General features: G+C 38.4%; 2 protein-coding genes across 4 annotated transcripts in view; one reads left to right on the forward strand and one right to left on the reverse strand.

Annotated features, from left to right (window-relative positions):
• Positions 1-6,172: 6,172 nt before the first annotated feature.
• On the forward strand, positions 6,173-10,379 carry COX14 (cytochrome c oxidase assembly factor COX14). The gene is made up of 2 exons (XM_007432600.3): positions 6,173-6,327; positions 9,974-10,379. The coding sequence occupies exon 2, from the start codon at positions 9,979-9,981 to the stop codon at positions 10,147-10,149; it is 171 nt and encodes a 56-aa protein (XP_007432662.1). The 5' UTR covers positions 6,173-6,327; positions 9,974-9,978; the 3' UTR covers positions 10,150-10,379.
• Positions 10,380-10,931: 552 nt separating this feature from the next.
• CERS5 (ceramide synthase 5) overlaps positions 10,932-19,284 on the reverse strand; it is a 43,515-nt gene continuing 35,162 nt past the window's right edge. For 2 of the 3 annotated variants that reach the window (XM_088138173.1, XM_088138171.1), the window contains one exon: positions 10,932-12,068. In XM_088138173.1, coding sequence (XP_087994299.1) covers positions 11,919-12,068 — 150 coding nt within the window. In that variant the 3' untranslated portion in view covers positions 10,932-11,918. The remainder of the gene's footprint in view (positions 12,069-19,284) is intronic. The other variant, XM_088138172.1, reaches the window with a different exon arrangement.

The following is a 19,284-nucleotide window of genomic DNA, read 5'->3' on the forward strand; positions in this document are numbered from 1 at the left end:
AGGATCAGAACAAAAGAGAATATGAACTCCTTGGATATTTCCTGTTGTGGTAGCTTTGTGCCGGAACAGTTTTCAGAGCAGGAGTTTTTAGGCTCCAGATTTGACACATGGAAAGTAGAAGGTGGATTTGCTAATGGCAGAAGGTTTTCCCACCATTTTTGCTAGATGTCTTTCCTCTTTCTGAAGTGACCTTTCCAGTCCTGCCTGTCTCCCTATAGCAATTTAATCTGCTGATGGGGCAGAAGTCATGCCTTTTATTTGATACTCAAGACACTCTGTGACCTTTCTAATCGGCCAGTTAAATGAATTAAATTAAAGGGGAGGAGGAAAAATATGTGTGGCCTCATAATTTCTGCTATAGTGGATGAGGGCATGACATAATATAACATCAGTATCTCTCTGCTATGAGAGTTTAAGGGAAGTTGGATTGTATGTGCCATTCTTACAGCACCTCTAAAGAGCTCCTGAGAGCCATAACCATGCTGGAGAAACTTCCTCCAACTTATCCTATCAGTATTATCTCAAAAATTACTCCTTTTTCCCCAAGAAAAAGACCATAGACAGTTATAATCAAGGTAATTAATTCAAGGAGGACAAATGAAGAATTATTTCAGTCATGCTTCCACAGCAAGATGACCCATAGAGGATTAGCCCTAAGGCAATCTTACTTTTGGCTTGTTTTCTTCTAAATGGTTTAGCAAATAGGTAAACTGCACTTCTGTATAGTGAATTTGTATAGCAAACCACTAAGTGACCGCCACATCAAGAACAAAGAGAGCCTTGATGGACCATTTTTTCACATGGCATTGAAAAGCAGGTCTTGGTAATGTATTTGTTATGCAGCTCAGAAAATGTACATGGGGTTTTCACTGGGCCATAAAAAAGTCCTTGCCCAAAGAGTTTTCGATCAATATTTCAAAAGTACCAAATGGAAAACCTGTGCTTCTACTGCCACTCTTAACAAGATAGACATTTTTAAGTGTCAAATTCCTCTCTGTTTGCCAACTGTTTTTATGTTTTCAGATATATTATGTACTGAAGAATACTGGATCCAATCAGCTTATGAAATCTATCAATGAAATGCCCATTTTGTTTGTATGAAACTTGAACAACTTGGTCATTATATGAAAGTAAAGTATCTCAAGTGAAGATACCATTTCTACACTGGCTTCAGTGCAGAAGTCAACAAGATTTGTATTTTTAACTTTAGCTACATATCATCCAGAATTTGACCATTCTGAACATTATAGAATACACAAAACAATGAGTATGGCACATTTTTTGTGTACACACACAATTTTTTTTCAAATAAAATCATTTAGTTTGGTATCTCAAGCTTTAGACAATATGGAAGTATGTGGCTGGCTATTAATGCCTATACTATTTCCAGCCATGCTCACAACTGACTTATCCAACTGATGTTTGTTATTACATCTGTCTTGAACAAGACACCACAGATAATGTGCAAGCATTTAGGGCAGTCAGCTGGAAAGGGATATAACCAGCTATGTAGAACAGGGATTTTTATAAGTACAAGTTTTTGAACTTCTGAATGTTAAACTGCCAAATTCCCTTGAGTTTACTGCTATTAAATGTATAGGAGACCTGCCTTTTAATCAGACAATGCTAACTGGCTCCCAACTGTAACAGCAGTTGGGGGAAAAATTATCTTAATGCTGACCACAGCTGAGAAATAGCATGCACTTAAGAGAAATGATGAACGGCCAAAACTGAGAAAGCTGTGCTCTGAAACCCTCCTAGGTCTAGATGGCAATTTTCCTGCCCTTTGCTGTTGCTATAAAAAGTCTTCCCTTTGCCATTTGGAGTTATGTTCTGCCAGCACAGCAGTCTGTTAAGGGCTGTTCTCAGCCCTGAGAAGAAACAGACAGTGTAAGCTAGACAATCTAGTATTTGTTGGACTTAGGAGGATAAAGGCAGCAGGGTCAGATCTCTTCCTTCTCAGAGAAGCAGATAGTTCTCAGAATCTGCAAATGATCATTTAGTCAAGTAAAAATTGCATCACAAGGCTACATATTTTTGGAAGGTGTGGATCTATCTAATGAAAGACAGCATTGAGAAGACAAAATTACCCTTTCACTGTTTCCAACATGAAGAATAAGTAGAATAATTTTCTTTAAAAAAATAAGCATCGTGCTGGAACAGATCCAGAGAAGCACGCATAAACAAGCACAAGTAGATCTTGTTCTCTGTTAACAGCTGACATAACTAAGAAATCCTTAGATTTCCAGAACAATTCCTTGATGATGGAAATGAGGTAATTAATACAAGGCACATGAGCAAGACTACGCACTCCTAATTATGAATGTAGACTTCAGGCTTTTGAGCCATAGTAAGTATCCCTCAGTCCTATGCCCATAACTTCAAGCCTTCTCCCAAGTAAGCATGGAGGGTATCTAGAAAGTGAGGGGGTCCAGAGACGGGTGGTTTCCGCAAAGTATGTAGCAATCTTCTTTCCAACACAAAGCCTAATCCCAAACCAAAGCCCTTTCGTCTGTGCCACCAAGCTGAAGGGTTATGCCTCTCAGCTGCCAGAGCAGTCTTTACATCTTGAGATGTATTGAATGGCAGGAAACCAACTTTTTAGGGTAACCACAGGTAGTCCTCACTTAATGATGGCAACTGGGACTGGAATTTCGATCGCTAAGCAATGTGGTTGTAACGTGCAATGTCATGTGACTGCATCGCTTAGCAGTGGCAATCCTGGCACTCCCTGTCGCCATCATTAAGCGGGATCATGGGTCATTAAGTGAGCACCTCCTCACAACTTCCCGCCAGCTTCCAACAAACAAAGTCAGTGGGGAAGACAGCAGGAAGTCGCAAGTCCCAGGTGGCTTGCAAGCAGGCAGGCAGGCAGGTAAGTGGCTGCTGCTGGGTGGGGGAGGGTGCGCAGGTGGACAGCGAGGCATGGTGGGGCTGGGGGTGGTGGCTGCTGGGTGAGCGAGGGCGTGCAAGGGAAAGATTAAAAGATTCAATATAGATAAAAAAGTATCAGGAATAGAATACTGTAAAACGGAATTTGAAAATGGATTATGTACAAATGATGAACATGTGATTGCAGAAATGTATAAACTTTTGCTAAGACTTGAAACGGAAGAAGAGCAAGTTAAAGAATGTATGATAGTGAGCTAAGAACTTTGGTTATAATATTCACATGGATCAATTCCACCTCTTATGGCCAATTTACTCTGGACCTTTAAGAGAAAACTTTCTCCCCATCCCAGTATCACCTTAGCATTTCTGAAGTTCAGTTCGCACTGTGGGGACTGATTTTCCTATTTTCTCTTTCTCACCCAAAAGCTGCCCTTAATAACTGCTGAACATATACAGGTAGTCCTCACCGACTGCAATTGGGACTGGCAACTTCTTTGCTAAGTGATGCAGTCATAAAGTGAAATGTCACATGACTGGGGTGACACAATGTCAGTTCTGGCTGCAGTTGTTAAGCAAATCACCCATGGTCATTAAGCACAATGTCACGTGATCCCAACTTGTGACTTCCTGCTGGCTTCCCCATTGACTTTGCTTGTCAGAACCTGGCTGTGAAGGTTGCAAATGGTGATCATGTAACTGCAGGGACACTGCTACAGATGCAACTTCAAGGGCCGGTCATAAATCTCCTTTTTCAGCACCATCATAACTTTGAATTGTTGCTGAACAAGTGGTCTGTAAGTGAGGACTACTTGTATTGACTTTGCAAGTATAATGAGTTTGACTAATTATACATTTTTGGAATAGAAGATGGTGCTAAGCCCATTTTACAAAGCTATTTCAACTCTTATTTTATAGTGCAGCACATGCCTACTCAGAAGTAAGTCATGATGGTCACAGTGGGGCTGGTTACTAGATGAAGGGAAACAAGGTGCCAGACTTGGCATACTCTATCACCGTTAGTTGCTGTCAACTCATGGTGAGCCTATGGATAATTATTGCTAGAATGGCATCCATCAGCTTGCTGGTCTTCCTTTTTTGCATTTTCTAAGCATGGTATCTTTCTCTAACAACCTTTCTTTTTGTATGATGTGTCCAAAACAGGAAAGCTATAGTATTGTCATAAGACAAGTTTAGGCTTGATTTCCTCCAATAATGATTGATTTGTTCACCAACAGACAATGGTACCTACCGCATCCTTTACCAGCACAGTAATTCTGAAGGATCTCTTTTATTCCTGACTTATTTCTTCACTGTCCAGCTTGGACAGTGGCACATTATTGTGTCTTAGTTTTGCCCTTATCAAGACTTCCTAAGTATTTTAACAGTTTTTAGAGACCTGACAATATTAGACTGTTACCACAAAAAATATATTCTTGGAATATTCAGCTTTCACTTAAAAGATTCTTGTTTCTTTTCCACTTTTGCATTATTCCTAGTGCTTTAAAAGATTTTTCTTTATCATAGTGAAGGTAGTAGTGATGTAAATAATATCAAAATTCTCCCAATCCCATTAAAGAGGTGTGACAATATTAATAACATCTGACAAAGTAGTACACATTTTCCATGTATCTTACCACACTTGAAAAGCTACCCTATGAGATAACTCCAAGGAATGGTCTGAACTCTTAAGGCATGGCTTAAATGATGTAGTTTTGCTCACTGGAGGTTTGGAGCTGGACCAGTGTGCATGCTAGTTTCAAGTCGATATTAATGTGAAATACCTGAATATTAAAATTCAAGTCAGTCTCCCTCTCAGGGCCCAGCTGAAAGTGGCTTGGAAGAAATAGGGCTATCATATTTTGACCAAAAAATTCAGATCCACCACATGGTGGCAATAAAGAGAATCTGTGTCATTGCAGCGCCTGGAGTTTTGCAGCCCCACCACAGTAGCCATAGTCCTATTACAGACGAGAGACGCCAGGAAAATCCACAGGTAACGGTAAAAATACTGTACACACATCCCTTTTGTTATAATATATGTGTAAAGCTACTCTTCACACCTCAGCCACAGCGGCGATGAGTGCACCGTTGGGAGACCTGGAAGAAACGGGTTAGGAATAGATCGATCGTCATGGAGAAAAATCTATCTATGTGGTCGCTAGGAGTGGAAAACGGCTCTTCACTCACCGGGATAAAACAGCCTATGCAATACTTTCAGAAGGACACAAGGTCTTCCTTTTTCTTTTTGAACTTCCGAATTTGTGGTCCCGAAAAGATAGCTCCCCTCCCCTCCGTTGCCTCCATTTGTATTCACATGTAACCCTCGCTCATCCCAGGAATATTGCTGCCCTTAACTAAAACTACTATGTTGCGTAAAACCGGACGACCGCGAGATAACAATAAAAATAAACAAAAAATTCTGTGACCAACTCGTGGCCGTCTATATTTTACATCTCAGGCACAGTAACCCTACTTTAACGCATTTAATGGAATCAAAGACCCAGAGGGCGGGCAAGCTCATTAAAAACTACAAGCCCCAATATGCACCGCGGCACCAATAAATCTGGCGACCTAGGCTTTAAAGTTTCGTGAAAAGATATCAGCACACATAGAGTTATAGAATGTAGACTCACACATGGAATCCAATATATTATGGCCTTTGGATGCCGTTGCTTTGGATACCTGGGAAAGGGGAAAGCTGACTATTAAAAAAGTCAAGAAATAATGCAGTGAGTAGCATCGTGTCTTGACTAACCGCTGAAAATTAAAATCCTGTTTAAATAAGCTGCTGCTTTAATGTTGTAATCATGGAGAAAATCTCTGTGGTCGCTAGGAGTCGAAAATGACTGGCACATAATCAATCAACCAACTAATTAATGTTGTAAAGCATTTAAACGTCTTATGAGTGTCTATGCAACTTCGCGGAAGGCTGGATTTCCACGTTCTGGAGCGGCGGGCGTGGAACACGGGGTTGGGCTGAGGAAGTCAAAATGCCACTTTCAATCTACAGCCTTTCAAATTGTAGCCGCTTCGGCGTCTAATCTGAGAAACGTTTTAAGAATTTAACACGCTTTTCTCACCAAAAAAACTAAGCTGAAAATATCAGGAATTCCCGTCTTGGGCGCTATCGTTCAGCTTGCACGGGAGGCTGAAACCCAACGACGTTGCTTGGGGGAATCGTCTCGCTCCTGCACCGGGGGAAGGAGGAGGAAGAAGAGCGCGATTAGGGTCTCGGAACAGTTCCTTTTCTAGACATTGGTAATGAGTCTTGACTTTACTACGTCTATGCAAACGTTGAGGTCCTCCTGACAGGAAATTCCCTTTCCTGCGGGGAGCGGGGTTAACCCGCGGCCGCGCCCAGCCGGAAGGAACCCGGAAGTGGAAGAAGTCAGCGTTGCGCACCGCGAAGCCGAGCAGCGGAGGAGAGGTTTACGGGTATGTTTGTTACGGGGTGGTATAATGACGGCTGGAGTTAAATTGTGTACGTACTGCTCAGAGCCTCGGTGGGGAGGCCGCAGCTGCCCGCATTCGCTGCTTGGGCGTCACGAGACGGCGGAACGGCTGTCCGGGCTCGCGACCCTGCGGAGATGGGGGAGGAAGAGGCGCTTCTGATCCGTCCGTGGGATGGCTGGAAAGCTCTGTCGGGCTTTTGTGGCTGTGCCTTTGAGTCGGTCTTGACTCTTGGCGACCATGCAGAAAAGTCCCTGAAGATTTCTTGGAGACATTTTTGGAAGTGGCTGCTATTGCCTGCTTCCCGGGACTGAGAAAGTGACTGGCCCAAGGTCACCCAGCTGGCTTCGCGCCTAAGGCGGGACTAGAACTCCCGGTCTCTAGCCTGGTGCCTTAACCCCTACGCCAGACTGACTCTCTCTTAGTAATAGTAGCTGTTGCTTTATCTGAACTCATTATTACGATCCGTCAAGCCACCCCTGACCGGTGACTGCAGGAACAAATATTTTTGGAAGTGGCTTGCCCTTGCCTGCTTCCCAGGGTTGAGAGAGAGGGACTGGCCCAAGGTCACCCAGCTGGCTTCGTGCCAAAGGCAGGACTAGAACTCGGTCTCCTGCTTTCTGGCCTAGTGCCTTAAAGGTCCATAATTCTGAGACAGGAAAGAGAAGGCGTGTGTTAATGGTGTCTGAAGATGATGGACACTCTATTCTAATGTATTCCCTCAACCAAGTTGAGGGAAGATGAATTACTGTGCCAATATGGGGACACCTAGACTGAGATTTCCTTCCCCCATCACGAAGTTCAGAATGGTTTCAAGCCAATCAAAAGCAGGTTTAAAGGTAATGTACATATATTTAGAGAGGTGGGTGAGGTCATGTCCCATTTGTATTAATTTCCTTCTGAGGGGGGGTATTCAAAAATTACACCTCGACAGCCTTTTATAGCTACATTAATTCCTAAGACAAGGCCATACCAGTACTACTCCTGTTCTCAGCCTTCACATTGATCTGTTATCAGCTGTGGTGGAAAAATCTGGGCCAAGCTGTACTGGTCTGCTTCTGAGTGGCAACAGTAGTAATATCTGTATTTCTGGATAAAAGGTTGCCTGCACAAGGAAAAGTACCAAGTTCAAATGTTAAAATAAAAGCACATTCTGACATGGTCCTCCTCTCTGTAGACTGAAGTACAGTAGCACATTTTTATCCACCAAATTTGCCCCTGATGAAGCTGAAACTGGCTATGGTAATGGAAGCCTGATAGTTTTGCTTATCATTAGAGCATTCTGTATTTGGGAATACTGTGAAAGTTTGCTTTCACCCATGGCTCCCTGCTGGTTGATCATTATTGGAGACATCCAAATAAACACTTTGTGCTAGCTAGCAAGAGAAGCTTTGATTGGGAGTTAGTAATATTCTCATAGTAGGACAAAGGACTATTGAGCTGGCATCAGAAGTGAAGTTGTAAGAAACAATAGAGAGGACTCTGGGAAGAACTGCTGGGGAGAGAACTTGAATGGAGGTGTCATAGCTAGAAAATATAGATGTCACACTGTTGAAGGTTTTTTGCTGGTATTAGTAAAGCGCAATAGTGGCTGGCATAGAGTAACTAAAATGGACTGGGCAGGGTTACACAGCTGAAGCTTTATTTTGTCCCTGAGATAGCAGAAGATAGCTGAAGTGGGAAAGGGCACAATCCAGAGAAGTGTACCCAAAACAAAGAGGAGGTGGCACCATGACACTTTATCTATTCAATGTAGACTGCAGGGTTTGAAGATGATAGAAAATAGAACAGCCAGAGCAAGAGGAGGAAGTTTATACCTGTCTGCCAAAGGCTAGTTACTATATTTTTAACCTTTTGCTTGTGTCTAACAAAGTAAGATGTGATTAGAGTAATAAGAAATAGCCACATGTACATATATATTAGTTCAGTATTATTCCTTGGAAAACAAAGGCAGTATATAAAAAACCCTTTCATGTTTTTCTACTTTCACATTGTTATGTGGGCAGGTAAAGGAGGGGAGTGTATATGACCTTGTTTTGACTAGCAGTAAATAATCCTTGCTAAGAAATGAGAAAAAGAGTTTGCTTGCTTTGATGTATTTTCTTAACCCAAAAAATGTTGATTTTGCACTGTACCTTTCATCAAACCTTAAGAATCCAAAGGAAGACCCTTAGCAGACTCTGAAAACTGCAGGTTGTCTACAGTGCAGCAGTGAGGTAGTTGGAGGATGCTCACAGGCAGGACTACATTGCAACACTGCTATGAAAGCTGCCAGTTACTAGCTTGTTTAGGTCTGTCTTCTCCCATGTCAGCCTGCCTGCACAATTTAAATTTATATAAAAATATACTTAACTGAAAATCTCCAAAACAGTATCAGAACATTTTTTATTACTCCCATCACTTAATACCCCACTTATTACTGCCATCACAGCCCTAAAGGAGAGACTGGCTTATATATTAATGGTTCCTGGAGTTATTTGCCTTTGTAAGAAGGACTTTTCAAGAAATCAGCTTCTTACTGCAAAACCCAGGGACCATAGCATCCTTTCAGAACAAAAGGAATCTGATCCTCTGGCTTCTATCTTGAGAGGGCTCTGGTTGGTTGCTGGAACTTCCAAAAAATCAGGTTGCTGCGACATTGGTAGGTCACAAGGGGATGGCTTTAATTTTTTTTCTCTAACCACCAGCTGATTGAGATCATTGAAGTGGAGGCTGTGTGTGCATCTATTAGGTGTAGGCAGACCTGTTGCCCATTGACCTACCAGCCAGTACCACATGTGGCTTTAAAGACAAAAATGTTAGCTATCTTTTCTTAACTGTCCTTTCATGAGGAGGAACCTTTTGCCCTAGCACCACCGTGATCCATTGGGAGGCTTATTGGGTATCTTCTGTCCTGAAGTAACCTGCACTTAAGAGACAGGAGCTGCAGGAGACGTGAAAAAAAGTTTTGATGTAAACAGGGATTACTAATGTGCTGTCATTTTGATAAAGTATCATTTAAACAGCAAGATGACTCTAAAGGGTGGATTTCATTGCTCTCCATGAAAAGAGAAGTAATCCGAGACCTTCTGGAATTTCTTCATCTAGACAAGCCTGTGGCTTCCAAGTGCTGTTTCACCATTGTATAACTTACCCCTTTTGGGTGTATTCATGCACAAACATTTAAATTGCTGCACGTTCATCTCTTTTTAGCACAACACGCTATAAATGCGACTTCTGTCTTTAAAAAGCTATTCTGAACCAGTTACCCATGTTCTGAATGGGATGCTATACTCAATCGAAGGAAGGACAGCAGCATTTTTTTCTCTGAATGCTTTTCAAAACTTCATGTGCCAACTATGCTGCTGTAAGACGTGCTATTTTAAGTACCTTTTTTTTTTTTATCGAGTGGAGAAGATCCAGTTATTAAAGATCATGATAACAGTAGAGAACTGCTGCCTTTTCTGATCAAGGTGGTGATCCTGTTCAATCTTTTTATGAGATTAATTTGGTTTCCTCTATTCAGGTATCAATCCACAAAACATCCATTACTACTAGTCTTCTTTAACAAGTTCTGTACAGTGTATATATTTAAAAGCCTCTCCCCCCATCATGTCCTAATTATGACTCAAGCTCTTTGCTTTCTCCACAGCAAAAATGGTTTCTGCAAAGCAGCTGGCTGACTTTGGCTACAAGACATTTTCGGGCTCTATGATGCTCCTTACTCTATATGGTGGCTTCCTCCTTAGTGTTGGTGTGTATCAGGCATTTCAGAGAAATAAGCAACTGAAGGCGCAAGGGACAAATGCTGATGATACTAAGCACTGAACACTTTCTCAACACCTCATAGGATGTGTAACGAATGAAAGACTGGTGTGGTTCTATCAGAAACTTCTGTTCCGGGATCTTCTGCCATACAGAATGGGAATTTTGAATTGTGTTGAAAAAGTAGAAATATCTGTAATGATATAGTCATCAGATTCTCACATGCAGTTTTTCTCCTTGTTCCTACAATAGAAACTGGTGAAGCAACTATTAAAAGATTTATGTACAGATAATTTATTATATGTTGTCATTTCTTTCTGGCCTTTAAAACAATGTCTGTATCTCATCTCAAACATGTTATTCAGTGCAAATAACTTGTTTCTTCTGACATAGGAAACAGTCTAAGTGGCTCTTGGAAGATTTCTTTCAAAAATAAAATGTGTATTTCTTGGATGTGATGATTCATTCCCTGAACATTCTTCAGTTGATGATGGCTAGGCCCCTCTGTTCCATCATTCCTTTAAATCTACATACTACCTAGCATGCAGCTATTTTTACTATCCATTTCCACTGGACCAGAATAAAAACAAACAAAAAAGTAATAATTTCTCTTTCAAAAGTCCAAGAGCCAGCATAGGGATCATCGTCAACACCAGCAGAAGACCATGCTTAGGGTTAGCTCAGCAACAATACCTACTGAGCCACAACCAGGGGCTATTTGTTTTGTAGTGTCAAAATGACAGTTCTTTTTCATCACTAAAGTTTGACAACAGCAAGCAAGTTAGTAAAATATAACTCAAGCCCACCATGAAAATCACCTTTCTCAATAAAACAAAATTCATAGATCCTATTCATCAAGCATTTTTTAATCACAGAGTAAACAATGATATAAAATGTTAATAATCCAGGGGATTTCCAAAGCCCAAGTCCTAACAACACTTCCCCATCTTCCATCTCCTTTGAAGTACCATTAAATAAAAGGCAAGTGGAGGGAGGAGACCCATTCAGTCCCTGTGTGGCAGCCACTGCAGTGTCACACAAGATTGAGGTTGGTCCAGGACATCACTTTTCTTCTGAAAACATGGGTAGGTTCACAACTTCCCTGTACGAGCGATCAGCAACAAACACTGGTCATCCCTACCTATAATCCTAGCACTGAAAGCTATCATCTTGTTTGGTAATTCTTACATGACCTCAAATCCAGAGTTTGTAAGAAAAGCAGGACATTATAGGAAATTACAAGACTTTGGAGATGCTGCACCAATCAAGAAAAGTAATAAATGACAGCTTAATCTTCCTTAACACCCAGTAAGATGACATAAGAAAAAACAACATTATTTGCCATTGGTATGCCATGCACTAATAAGCAAACCATTCACTCTATCTCTACCACAATCCCCAGGTTGTTTATGTTCAGTTGTAGCTCACTTTAGCCTCCTTAGGACACAGGTAGGTGCTGCAAGAAATATGAAGTGACTAGATTATTGTCCAAAATCCTGGAATGCAGTAAAGCAGACAGAACCTATTGGAGACCAAGCTTAACCTCCCCCCAAAAATGTTCTGAAGCCTGCTCCTTTCCCTCCTTCCATCTCTTACACATTTCAACAAACATTAAATACAAAATGGCTTATTTTCTTTAAAAAGATAAAGTAGAAAGAGGTTTTGCACTAGTAATCAGCTTCCTCCATTCTGTGCAAAACTGCTGTGCTGTGCCTGTTTCAGATTTGCTGGAGGATTTGGGAATGTGGCAGTTGATTAAAGATTTCTTGGAACTGTGGACATTTCTAGACATCTGAACTCAAATCTTTGGGGTGGGGGCAGCTGTCCTGTTCTTACTCTTCTACCCACTGATCACTAATTACATGGCCATTTATCCGACTGCGATCGTTGCTTGAAGTATTAAGAATTCCTTTTCTGTTGTTTGAAGTCACATCATCATCTTCAGAGCTGCTCTCCACATCACTGCGCTCATCTTTTAATACCTGATAGAAAGGAGTATACCAAAAATAAGGACTTTAAAAATAATTAAGAACAAGCTCATATAGATGCTTGTTCTTTAAATGGTATAGTTTAGACATTAAAGTATGAAACTGAAGAACTTAAGAAAAAGACCAAATTTAGATCATCCTATTATAGTGAAAAGAGGAGATAGGATTAATTATATATTAAATTCTCTACAGGAGTCTTTATTAATAAGAAATTGTTTTCTACCTTTTCTCTTTTAAAGACACCCAAGCTAACAATCAAAATGTCAATATAAAAATAATAAAAAACAGCCTTAAGCAACACAGTAAAAAACCTAAACAGATTTAATGTTCTTAAGAATATTTAAAGTATCTTTAAAATAGCTTGTTATTAGTTAAACTAGAGAAGCCAGACTGATCTCCCTAAAATGCGGTATTCCATAATCTGGCTGAAAAACACATCTCAGATGAAAGAATTACAGAGAGGATCCTCCATAATCTATCTTGAAAAAAAGCAATATCATAAGAGAAGATAGGTAATCCCCAACCATTATACTGAATTCTTCTCATCCCCTTCACCCTAAGGTATTCAAGGAAAGTAACAGAAAACAAATACCTAATAATAAAGTTTTATGTTTATGCTTAATATATAGATATATGTTTAATGGTACAGGTCATAAAATGTATTGGGAGAATATTGATAAGTGGGCCAAAATAAAATTTATGGATGAAGTTAGTTAGCCTTAATGTAAAAGGGTTGCAAGAACCTAAGAAACAAAATGTAATTTTAGCATATTTAAAATTATTAAGGGTGGATATTGCTTATCTACAGGAGATTCATTTAATGGAACAGGATAAATCTTTACTAACGAAGGATTGGGCAGGACAGGTTTACCTCACAGATACTTCAACAAAAGCTAAAGATGTGGCCATTTTGGTTTGAAAAGGATTCCCAACTGATGTACAAGATATAACTGATGTAAACGGGTGTTATTTAATTTTGTGTGCCAAAATAGCAGAGACGGCAATAGTTATGCTTAATATTTATGGACCAAATTTAGATTCTCCTATTATGTTTTATGAATGTTTTCAATACTTGAATGAGTATATTTATGATAAATTGATAATAGGAGGAGATTTCAATGAAATATTGGATTCTGAGCTTGATAGAAATACACTGGCGTGGAAAAAAGAATCATTATTAAGGGAAACAGTTAAGACTTATATAGAAGAATTGAATTAGTAGACCCCTGGTGTTTGATGTATCCAACTAAAAGAGAATATACATTTCATTCAAATGTGCATCAGAATTTTTTTAGGCTTAATTATTTTTTTAATATCCTCGACCTTATATCATCAAATTCAATAATGTAACACTGATGTTTGTTATGTATGTGATCATAGTGCAATCGCCTTGAAATGTGTTTCAGAAGCCGGTTAAGGTATTGAGAAATTGGTATTTCAATGTTACCGTATTAAAAGATAAAGAATTTCCACAACAAATGCAGGTAAACACCTCACAATATTTTGATTTGAATTCAAAAACACTGAATGCCCAAATTTTTGAATGGGAAGCATATAAAACATACATTCAAATAGAATTATCGCTTATGCATCATACAAAAATAAGATTAAAAATAAAAGGGAAAAGAAGATTTTAACACCAGTGTTAGCAAACAGATTACAGCAAGTGATGTAGTTTGTTATTAAGAATGATCAAGCAGGGTTTATAAAAACTAGGCAAGTAGCAGATAACATCAGGTTAGCTGTAGATTTAATAGACTTGAATAAAAATAAAGGTCAATTTGTAATTTTGTCATTAGATGCTGAAAAAGCCTTTGATAAAATACATAGTATATGTTTGCTGTACTAAATAGATCTGGATTTCCTTTGGAATTTATAAAATGGATTAAGATACTATAATGAGTCACCCACATCTAAAGTGAAGGTTAATGGTATGTTTTCTCCTACTTTTCCACTATTTAGAGGAGCTAGATAAGGATGTCCACTTTTATCCTTGCTTCTTAACATCTGTGTGGAACCCTTGGCTTGTGCTATTAGACAACACAGGGAGATCTACAGAGTAGTACACAACTCAGCTGAACACAAATTGGTTTTGTTTGCAGACGACATTCTTTGGTTTATTTCTAAACCTCACACTACTATTCCAGTGTTGATGCAAAGAATAGATGCCCTTAGTAAAATAGCAGGTAACTCTATTAACTGGTCCAAATCAGAATTGATGCCAATAGGTGAAAATTTGGTTACCCATTTATTTAAGGAATATCAGTTCCATATCTGTAAGGAATCCATTAAATATCTAGGTATACATATACCAAAGGATATAAACTCAGTAACATGTAATGTAAATAATATATAAAGGTTTCTTCAGATATCGATAGATGGGAGTCATTAAATCTCACCCTTTGGGGAAAGATGAATGTTCTCAAAACAACTTTATTCTCAGATTAATTTATATTCTGTGAGGAATTCCAGTTTTTATATCTGGAAAATATTTCTAAAAAATAAATTCTTTGTTTAGGAAATTTCTATGGGGTTTTTCAATTCCAAGAATATCTTTACAGAAAATGCAATTACCAATTAATGAGGGAGGATTCGGTTTTAATCATGCTTGTTAAAAGTATTAAATACTGGAAGCCAACAAGTGGTGTTAATTTTCTGATTTGGGCAACTTTGAAATATACATATACAGCACCTTTGGTTGGATGGACAGCATTAGGATCTAAATATACTAAAACTCTAATCTCTGAAAACAATTTCGTCAGTTAGAAAGCTATGGAATGTAATGCTAATGAAAAAAATATTTGACTCTTTCCCATGCCAAACTGACTTTATGGGGAAACCCAACATTAAAAATTGGGAAAAAGATGGTGATATGGAAAAATTGGTTGGAAGCTGGGATACTGACTTTGGACCAACTGATAGATGATGAAGATGAATTTTTAACATATTCTGTGTTAAGAAATAAATATCATGGCATTATTAACAGCTACAACATTTGTTAACAACATTGTTTGGACCAGCAGCATCTGAGATACCTGAGATATTAGAACAACTTATTAAATCCTTTAAAACTAAAAAAAACTATTAGTTTTTATAGATACTTGGTATCAGGAAATCAATTTGATATGCAGATGTTAAGAAATGAATGGAATAAAGAACTAGAGGTTCCTATGTTGTCTAGACAATGGGAGAGCGTTTTAACTTCTACAGCAAGAATGTCAATGGACCTCAAATTATTACTTATACAGCAAAAATATATATATATTTTTAGAATTTACTGGACTCCATTACATTTGCATAGAAAACGATTTTCAAAAACAGCGTTTTGTTGAAGATGTAATAAAGACTGTGCCTCTTTAAAGCATATGTTTTTACAATGTCCTATACTTATCAAGTTTTGGGAAAAAGTAGAGGACTATATAAATATGATTGTAGCAAAAGCTAAAATTTTCAAAGGATAATATTCTTTTGAACTATATACCCAGTACATGGAACTTGATAACCGGATAACATAAATGGATTCTCCATGCCCTTACTATAACCAAAAGATTAATATTGCAGCATTGGAAAGATAAATGTATGGCCCATTTATTCAATGGACTGAAGACCTGATTGCCCTTGCTACGTACGAGTGGATATAGGGACAAGTATAATGAAATATGGGACTCATTTATACAAAATACAATAGGTTAAAAAAATAGTAATATAAATGTATTAGAAATAAATAGTACTAGTATAATGTTTGCATTAAGTATATATAGAATTGTAATTGTTTACTGTTATAATGATATAGTAACATATCTTTTTCTTTGTTGTATTTCACTTTTTTGTTAAAGCACTGTTTTTTTTCTTTTAATAATAAAAAATAAATATATAAAAAAAGAAAAGTAATGGAAAAAATAGCCTATCTTCTGACATTTTTATATTAAGCAACAGTCACTGAAGTAACTTCGGGGGCTGTAGAGCAATGTTGCTGCAAAATGACATATAACACCTCTGTTACACAAGCTGCATTGGTTGCTGGTTTGCTTCTGGGTCCAATTCAAGGTGTTGGTTATAACCTTTAAAACCCTTCATGGCACAGAACTAGGTTATCTGAGGAGACGTCTTGCCCCCTGCCCCACTTGGTTCTGCAGAAGGGGCATGTTGCAGACCCCACCAGTCAAGTAATTTCGGCTGGCAGGGTCTAGGAAGAGGGCCTTTTCTGCCGTGGCCCCCGCCCTGTGGAACAGCTTGCCACTTGAGGTGTGGGCCGCCCCCACTCTCCTGGCCTTCTGAAAAAGTGTGAAAACACAGCTATGCCAGATGGCCTGATGGGGGCTCGCATTGTTGGAATTGGCTGGTGGGATGATCGATACTGCTCACTCCATCATCTTGAATTGTATATAGGCTTTTATATAGAATTGTTATTAGTTATTTTAATATGGATATGGATATGGATATTTATATTTTTATTGTTTTTAATGTTTTGGATTTTAATTGTAAGCCGCCCAGAGTCACCCTCTGGGGGAGATGGGCAGCATATAAATTTAATAAGTAAATAAATAAAATGACCAGATACAAAACAAATGGGAAAAGACTGGCCTGAAACAGAGAATACATCTCAACTTGCAATAAAAAAGAAGCAAGTAGCTTTAGAATAATCTGATGAATACCAGAATTGAAGAATTTGTTAAAGATAGCCTAGGACTACAGGAAAATATCTGATGATATTTCTATATTTATGTTTTTATTATCAGAATCCCCTGGAGTGCATTTTTGTGTTAGAAATACATGATCAGCTCAGAATCAACGTGTATTAAATTGGGGAAGAAAGAAGAACTGAACATATCCACCAAATTTAATTTAAAGCTGAACAGAAATATTCTGTAATCAATTCACAGTTCTCAAACTCACATATCACCTGCTGACAACTACAGATCTGAAAACATTTCACCTGACAGGAAATATTTAGCATGACCAGCTCCTCGCTGACCCATACTGGTGATGAAGAAGTCGGTTCTTCCTCCAGTTTAGATAAACCATAACTATAACACAAAAGAAACTGTGCACTGGTCATAGCCCAGCAGCTTCAAATAGAGAGGTATATTATCACACTGTCCACATTGGCTTGATTTAGTTTGGTGTGATATAAAAGAGAAAGGCATTAATTACAGACCTACTGAATCACTACTTTAGTTTACAGAGGTGCAATTAAAATTATTATGTAGTAAAAATAGATTTCCATGTAGATTAACAACATGAAATAAATGTAGGACTGTTTTCCCTCCAGATATTTTCTCACTCGTGGCAGTATTTTCAGTTGTGTGGAGTTAAACTCCTAGCATCGTCAGGAATGACCATGCTGGCTGGAGCATTCTGGGAGTGAGGTCCAGACATTTTTATTACTTGCTAAGGTTGGGAAACAGTGCTCCATATGACAAATTTGATAATTTTATATTACAGGAAAGAGGCAAGATTAGATTGCTGTTAATATTTTATTCCATATGTGTAATGGTATGTAGGAATGACCTTGGGAGACAGGAGGAAGACCCATACAGTCAGATAAAGAGACAGCTGAGCCCACAGAAGGAATGGGGTTGTGGCAAACATTTCAATTTCTTGGACTGTAAAGGTGAGGGGGAGAGATGTACTTTCAGATTTGCAAGATTCTGTTAATGTAACCTTACAATAAAGATAGACCTAGTATTCCTGGGTGTGCTTCTTGTCTGGAGTACCTCACAAGGCTGACAATATGCCCAACATTAAGAGAAATTTAACTAAATGTCTTCTTTTTCATCACTATCTTCTAACTAGCATTTCTGTAAGAAAAACAGATCATTTCATAGTTTTTAGATCCATTGTTTTAGTGGGACTTGTTCTCAGGAAAGTCACTAAGAAAAATATTTTGATATAATGAAGACATTTGAAAATCACAATAAAGAGATCAAGGGAGACATCTGAAATGAAATGGAAACATTCTGAATAGAACACATATACAGAGGAACATTATGCATGTCATTTATTTTCATGAATGTCATCTTTTATGTGCTCCATGAATTGGACAGTCAGGCAATTATGTCACTATTAGAATGGTACCATATTACATAAAACATGTAGCTTACTAACAGAACTTATAATGCCAACCATATCAGATATTGGAGAAAACAGGCTTTAAATTCCAAATCTGATTCAAACTGATCCAAATATAGCAATGTCTCCTAGTATAGTAATTCAGAAGTGATCTTGCTGCACTGTTGTGATTATGTCATTTTAGTAAACAAGATGTTAACTGAAAATGTTTTATCAGCAGTTACAGTAAATAATAGCAAAAGATACTACTGCCAAATTTGTAATCTCTAGTGCATGAATGGATGAGGAAGGTCTTGATGATAGCAGAAATGGACAAGTTGACTGACTTATACTGGAATGCCTGACAATTTAATTTAAACTGTATGAAAGAGGGAAAGAAAGCAGAAGAAGTCCATAAAACCGAAAGGTTCAGTAGTTTGGCTTGCCACAAGGTGGTAATATATTACTGCTGACAGAAGAGTAAAAACATCAATTGACATTAATAAGCAAGGCTGAACTGCTAAGATCCTAAACAGCCATCTTAATGATTTTATATTATCATTTGAGCACTTGCCAAGGGCAGGTACAGCTTTGATTTAACAAGGCTAACAAGGGCAGGATGTACTCAGACTAGCCTCACCCCTGATTACTCTTAGCTGGGTGTTTGCACTTTGAACAGCCCAAGCAAGGCACATAATAATCAGAAAAAGGCCAATACCAATGGCAAGTTAATGATTGCTTAGGCCAACTTCTGAGAGTTGCAAATATCCTGCTCTTGCCTGACATTTCTTGCATAAGGGACAGCAGAAAGAAAAGGTGGACTGTGATCTGTTTTTAATTTGTGACCACTGTTTTCCTGAAGCAGCTGTAAGAAAGCTACATGGAAGTGATTTAAAGGATTTATATTTTGGATTCCAATGCATTTCCAATTATAAGTCATCTTGATTTTAACTTTTAAATACCCTGATGGCTTGGTCCTATATTCTTAGAGAATTATGACATATTCCCCCACCTTCTTATATCATCAGGAAGAGACCTGGCATTATGGACCCTATACAATACCTGTTCAGTAAGATCTCACCCTAAGGTTCCCAAGATAAGCAAAAGTATTATTTTGGCAAGCAATGAGATGACCAGGACTTTATATTTTGCACATTGT

The sequence above is a fragment of the Python bivittatus genome, unplaced genomic scaffold (assembly GCF_059951505.1).
Source record: "Python bivittatus isolate LINGU-HERP-01145 unplaced genomic scaffold, Pbiv_v1 ctg000220_np1212, whole genome shotgun sequence".
NCBI classification, from domain to species: domain Eukaryota; kingdom Metazoa; phylum Chordata; class Lepidosauria; order Squamata; family Pythonidae; genus Python; species Python bivittatus.

What these genes read in the sequence shown, in the direction of transcription:
- COX14 (XM_007432600.3), top strand. Translation starts at nt 9,979, where the DNA reads ATGGTTTCTGCAAAGCAGCTGGCTGACTTTGGCTACAAGACATTTTCG.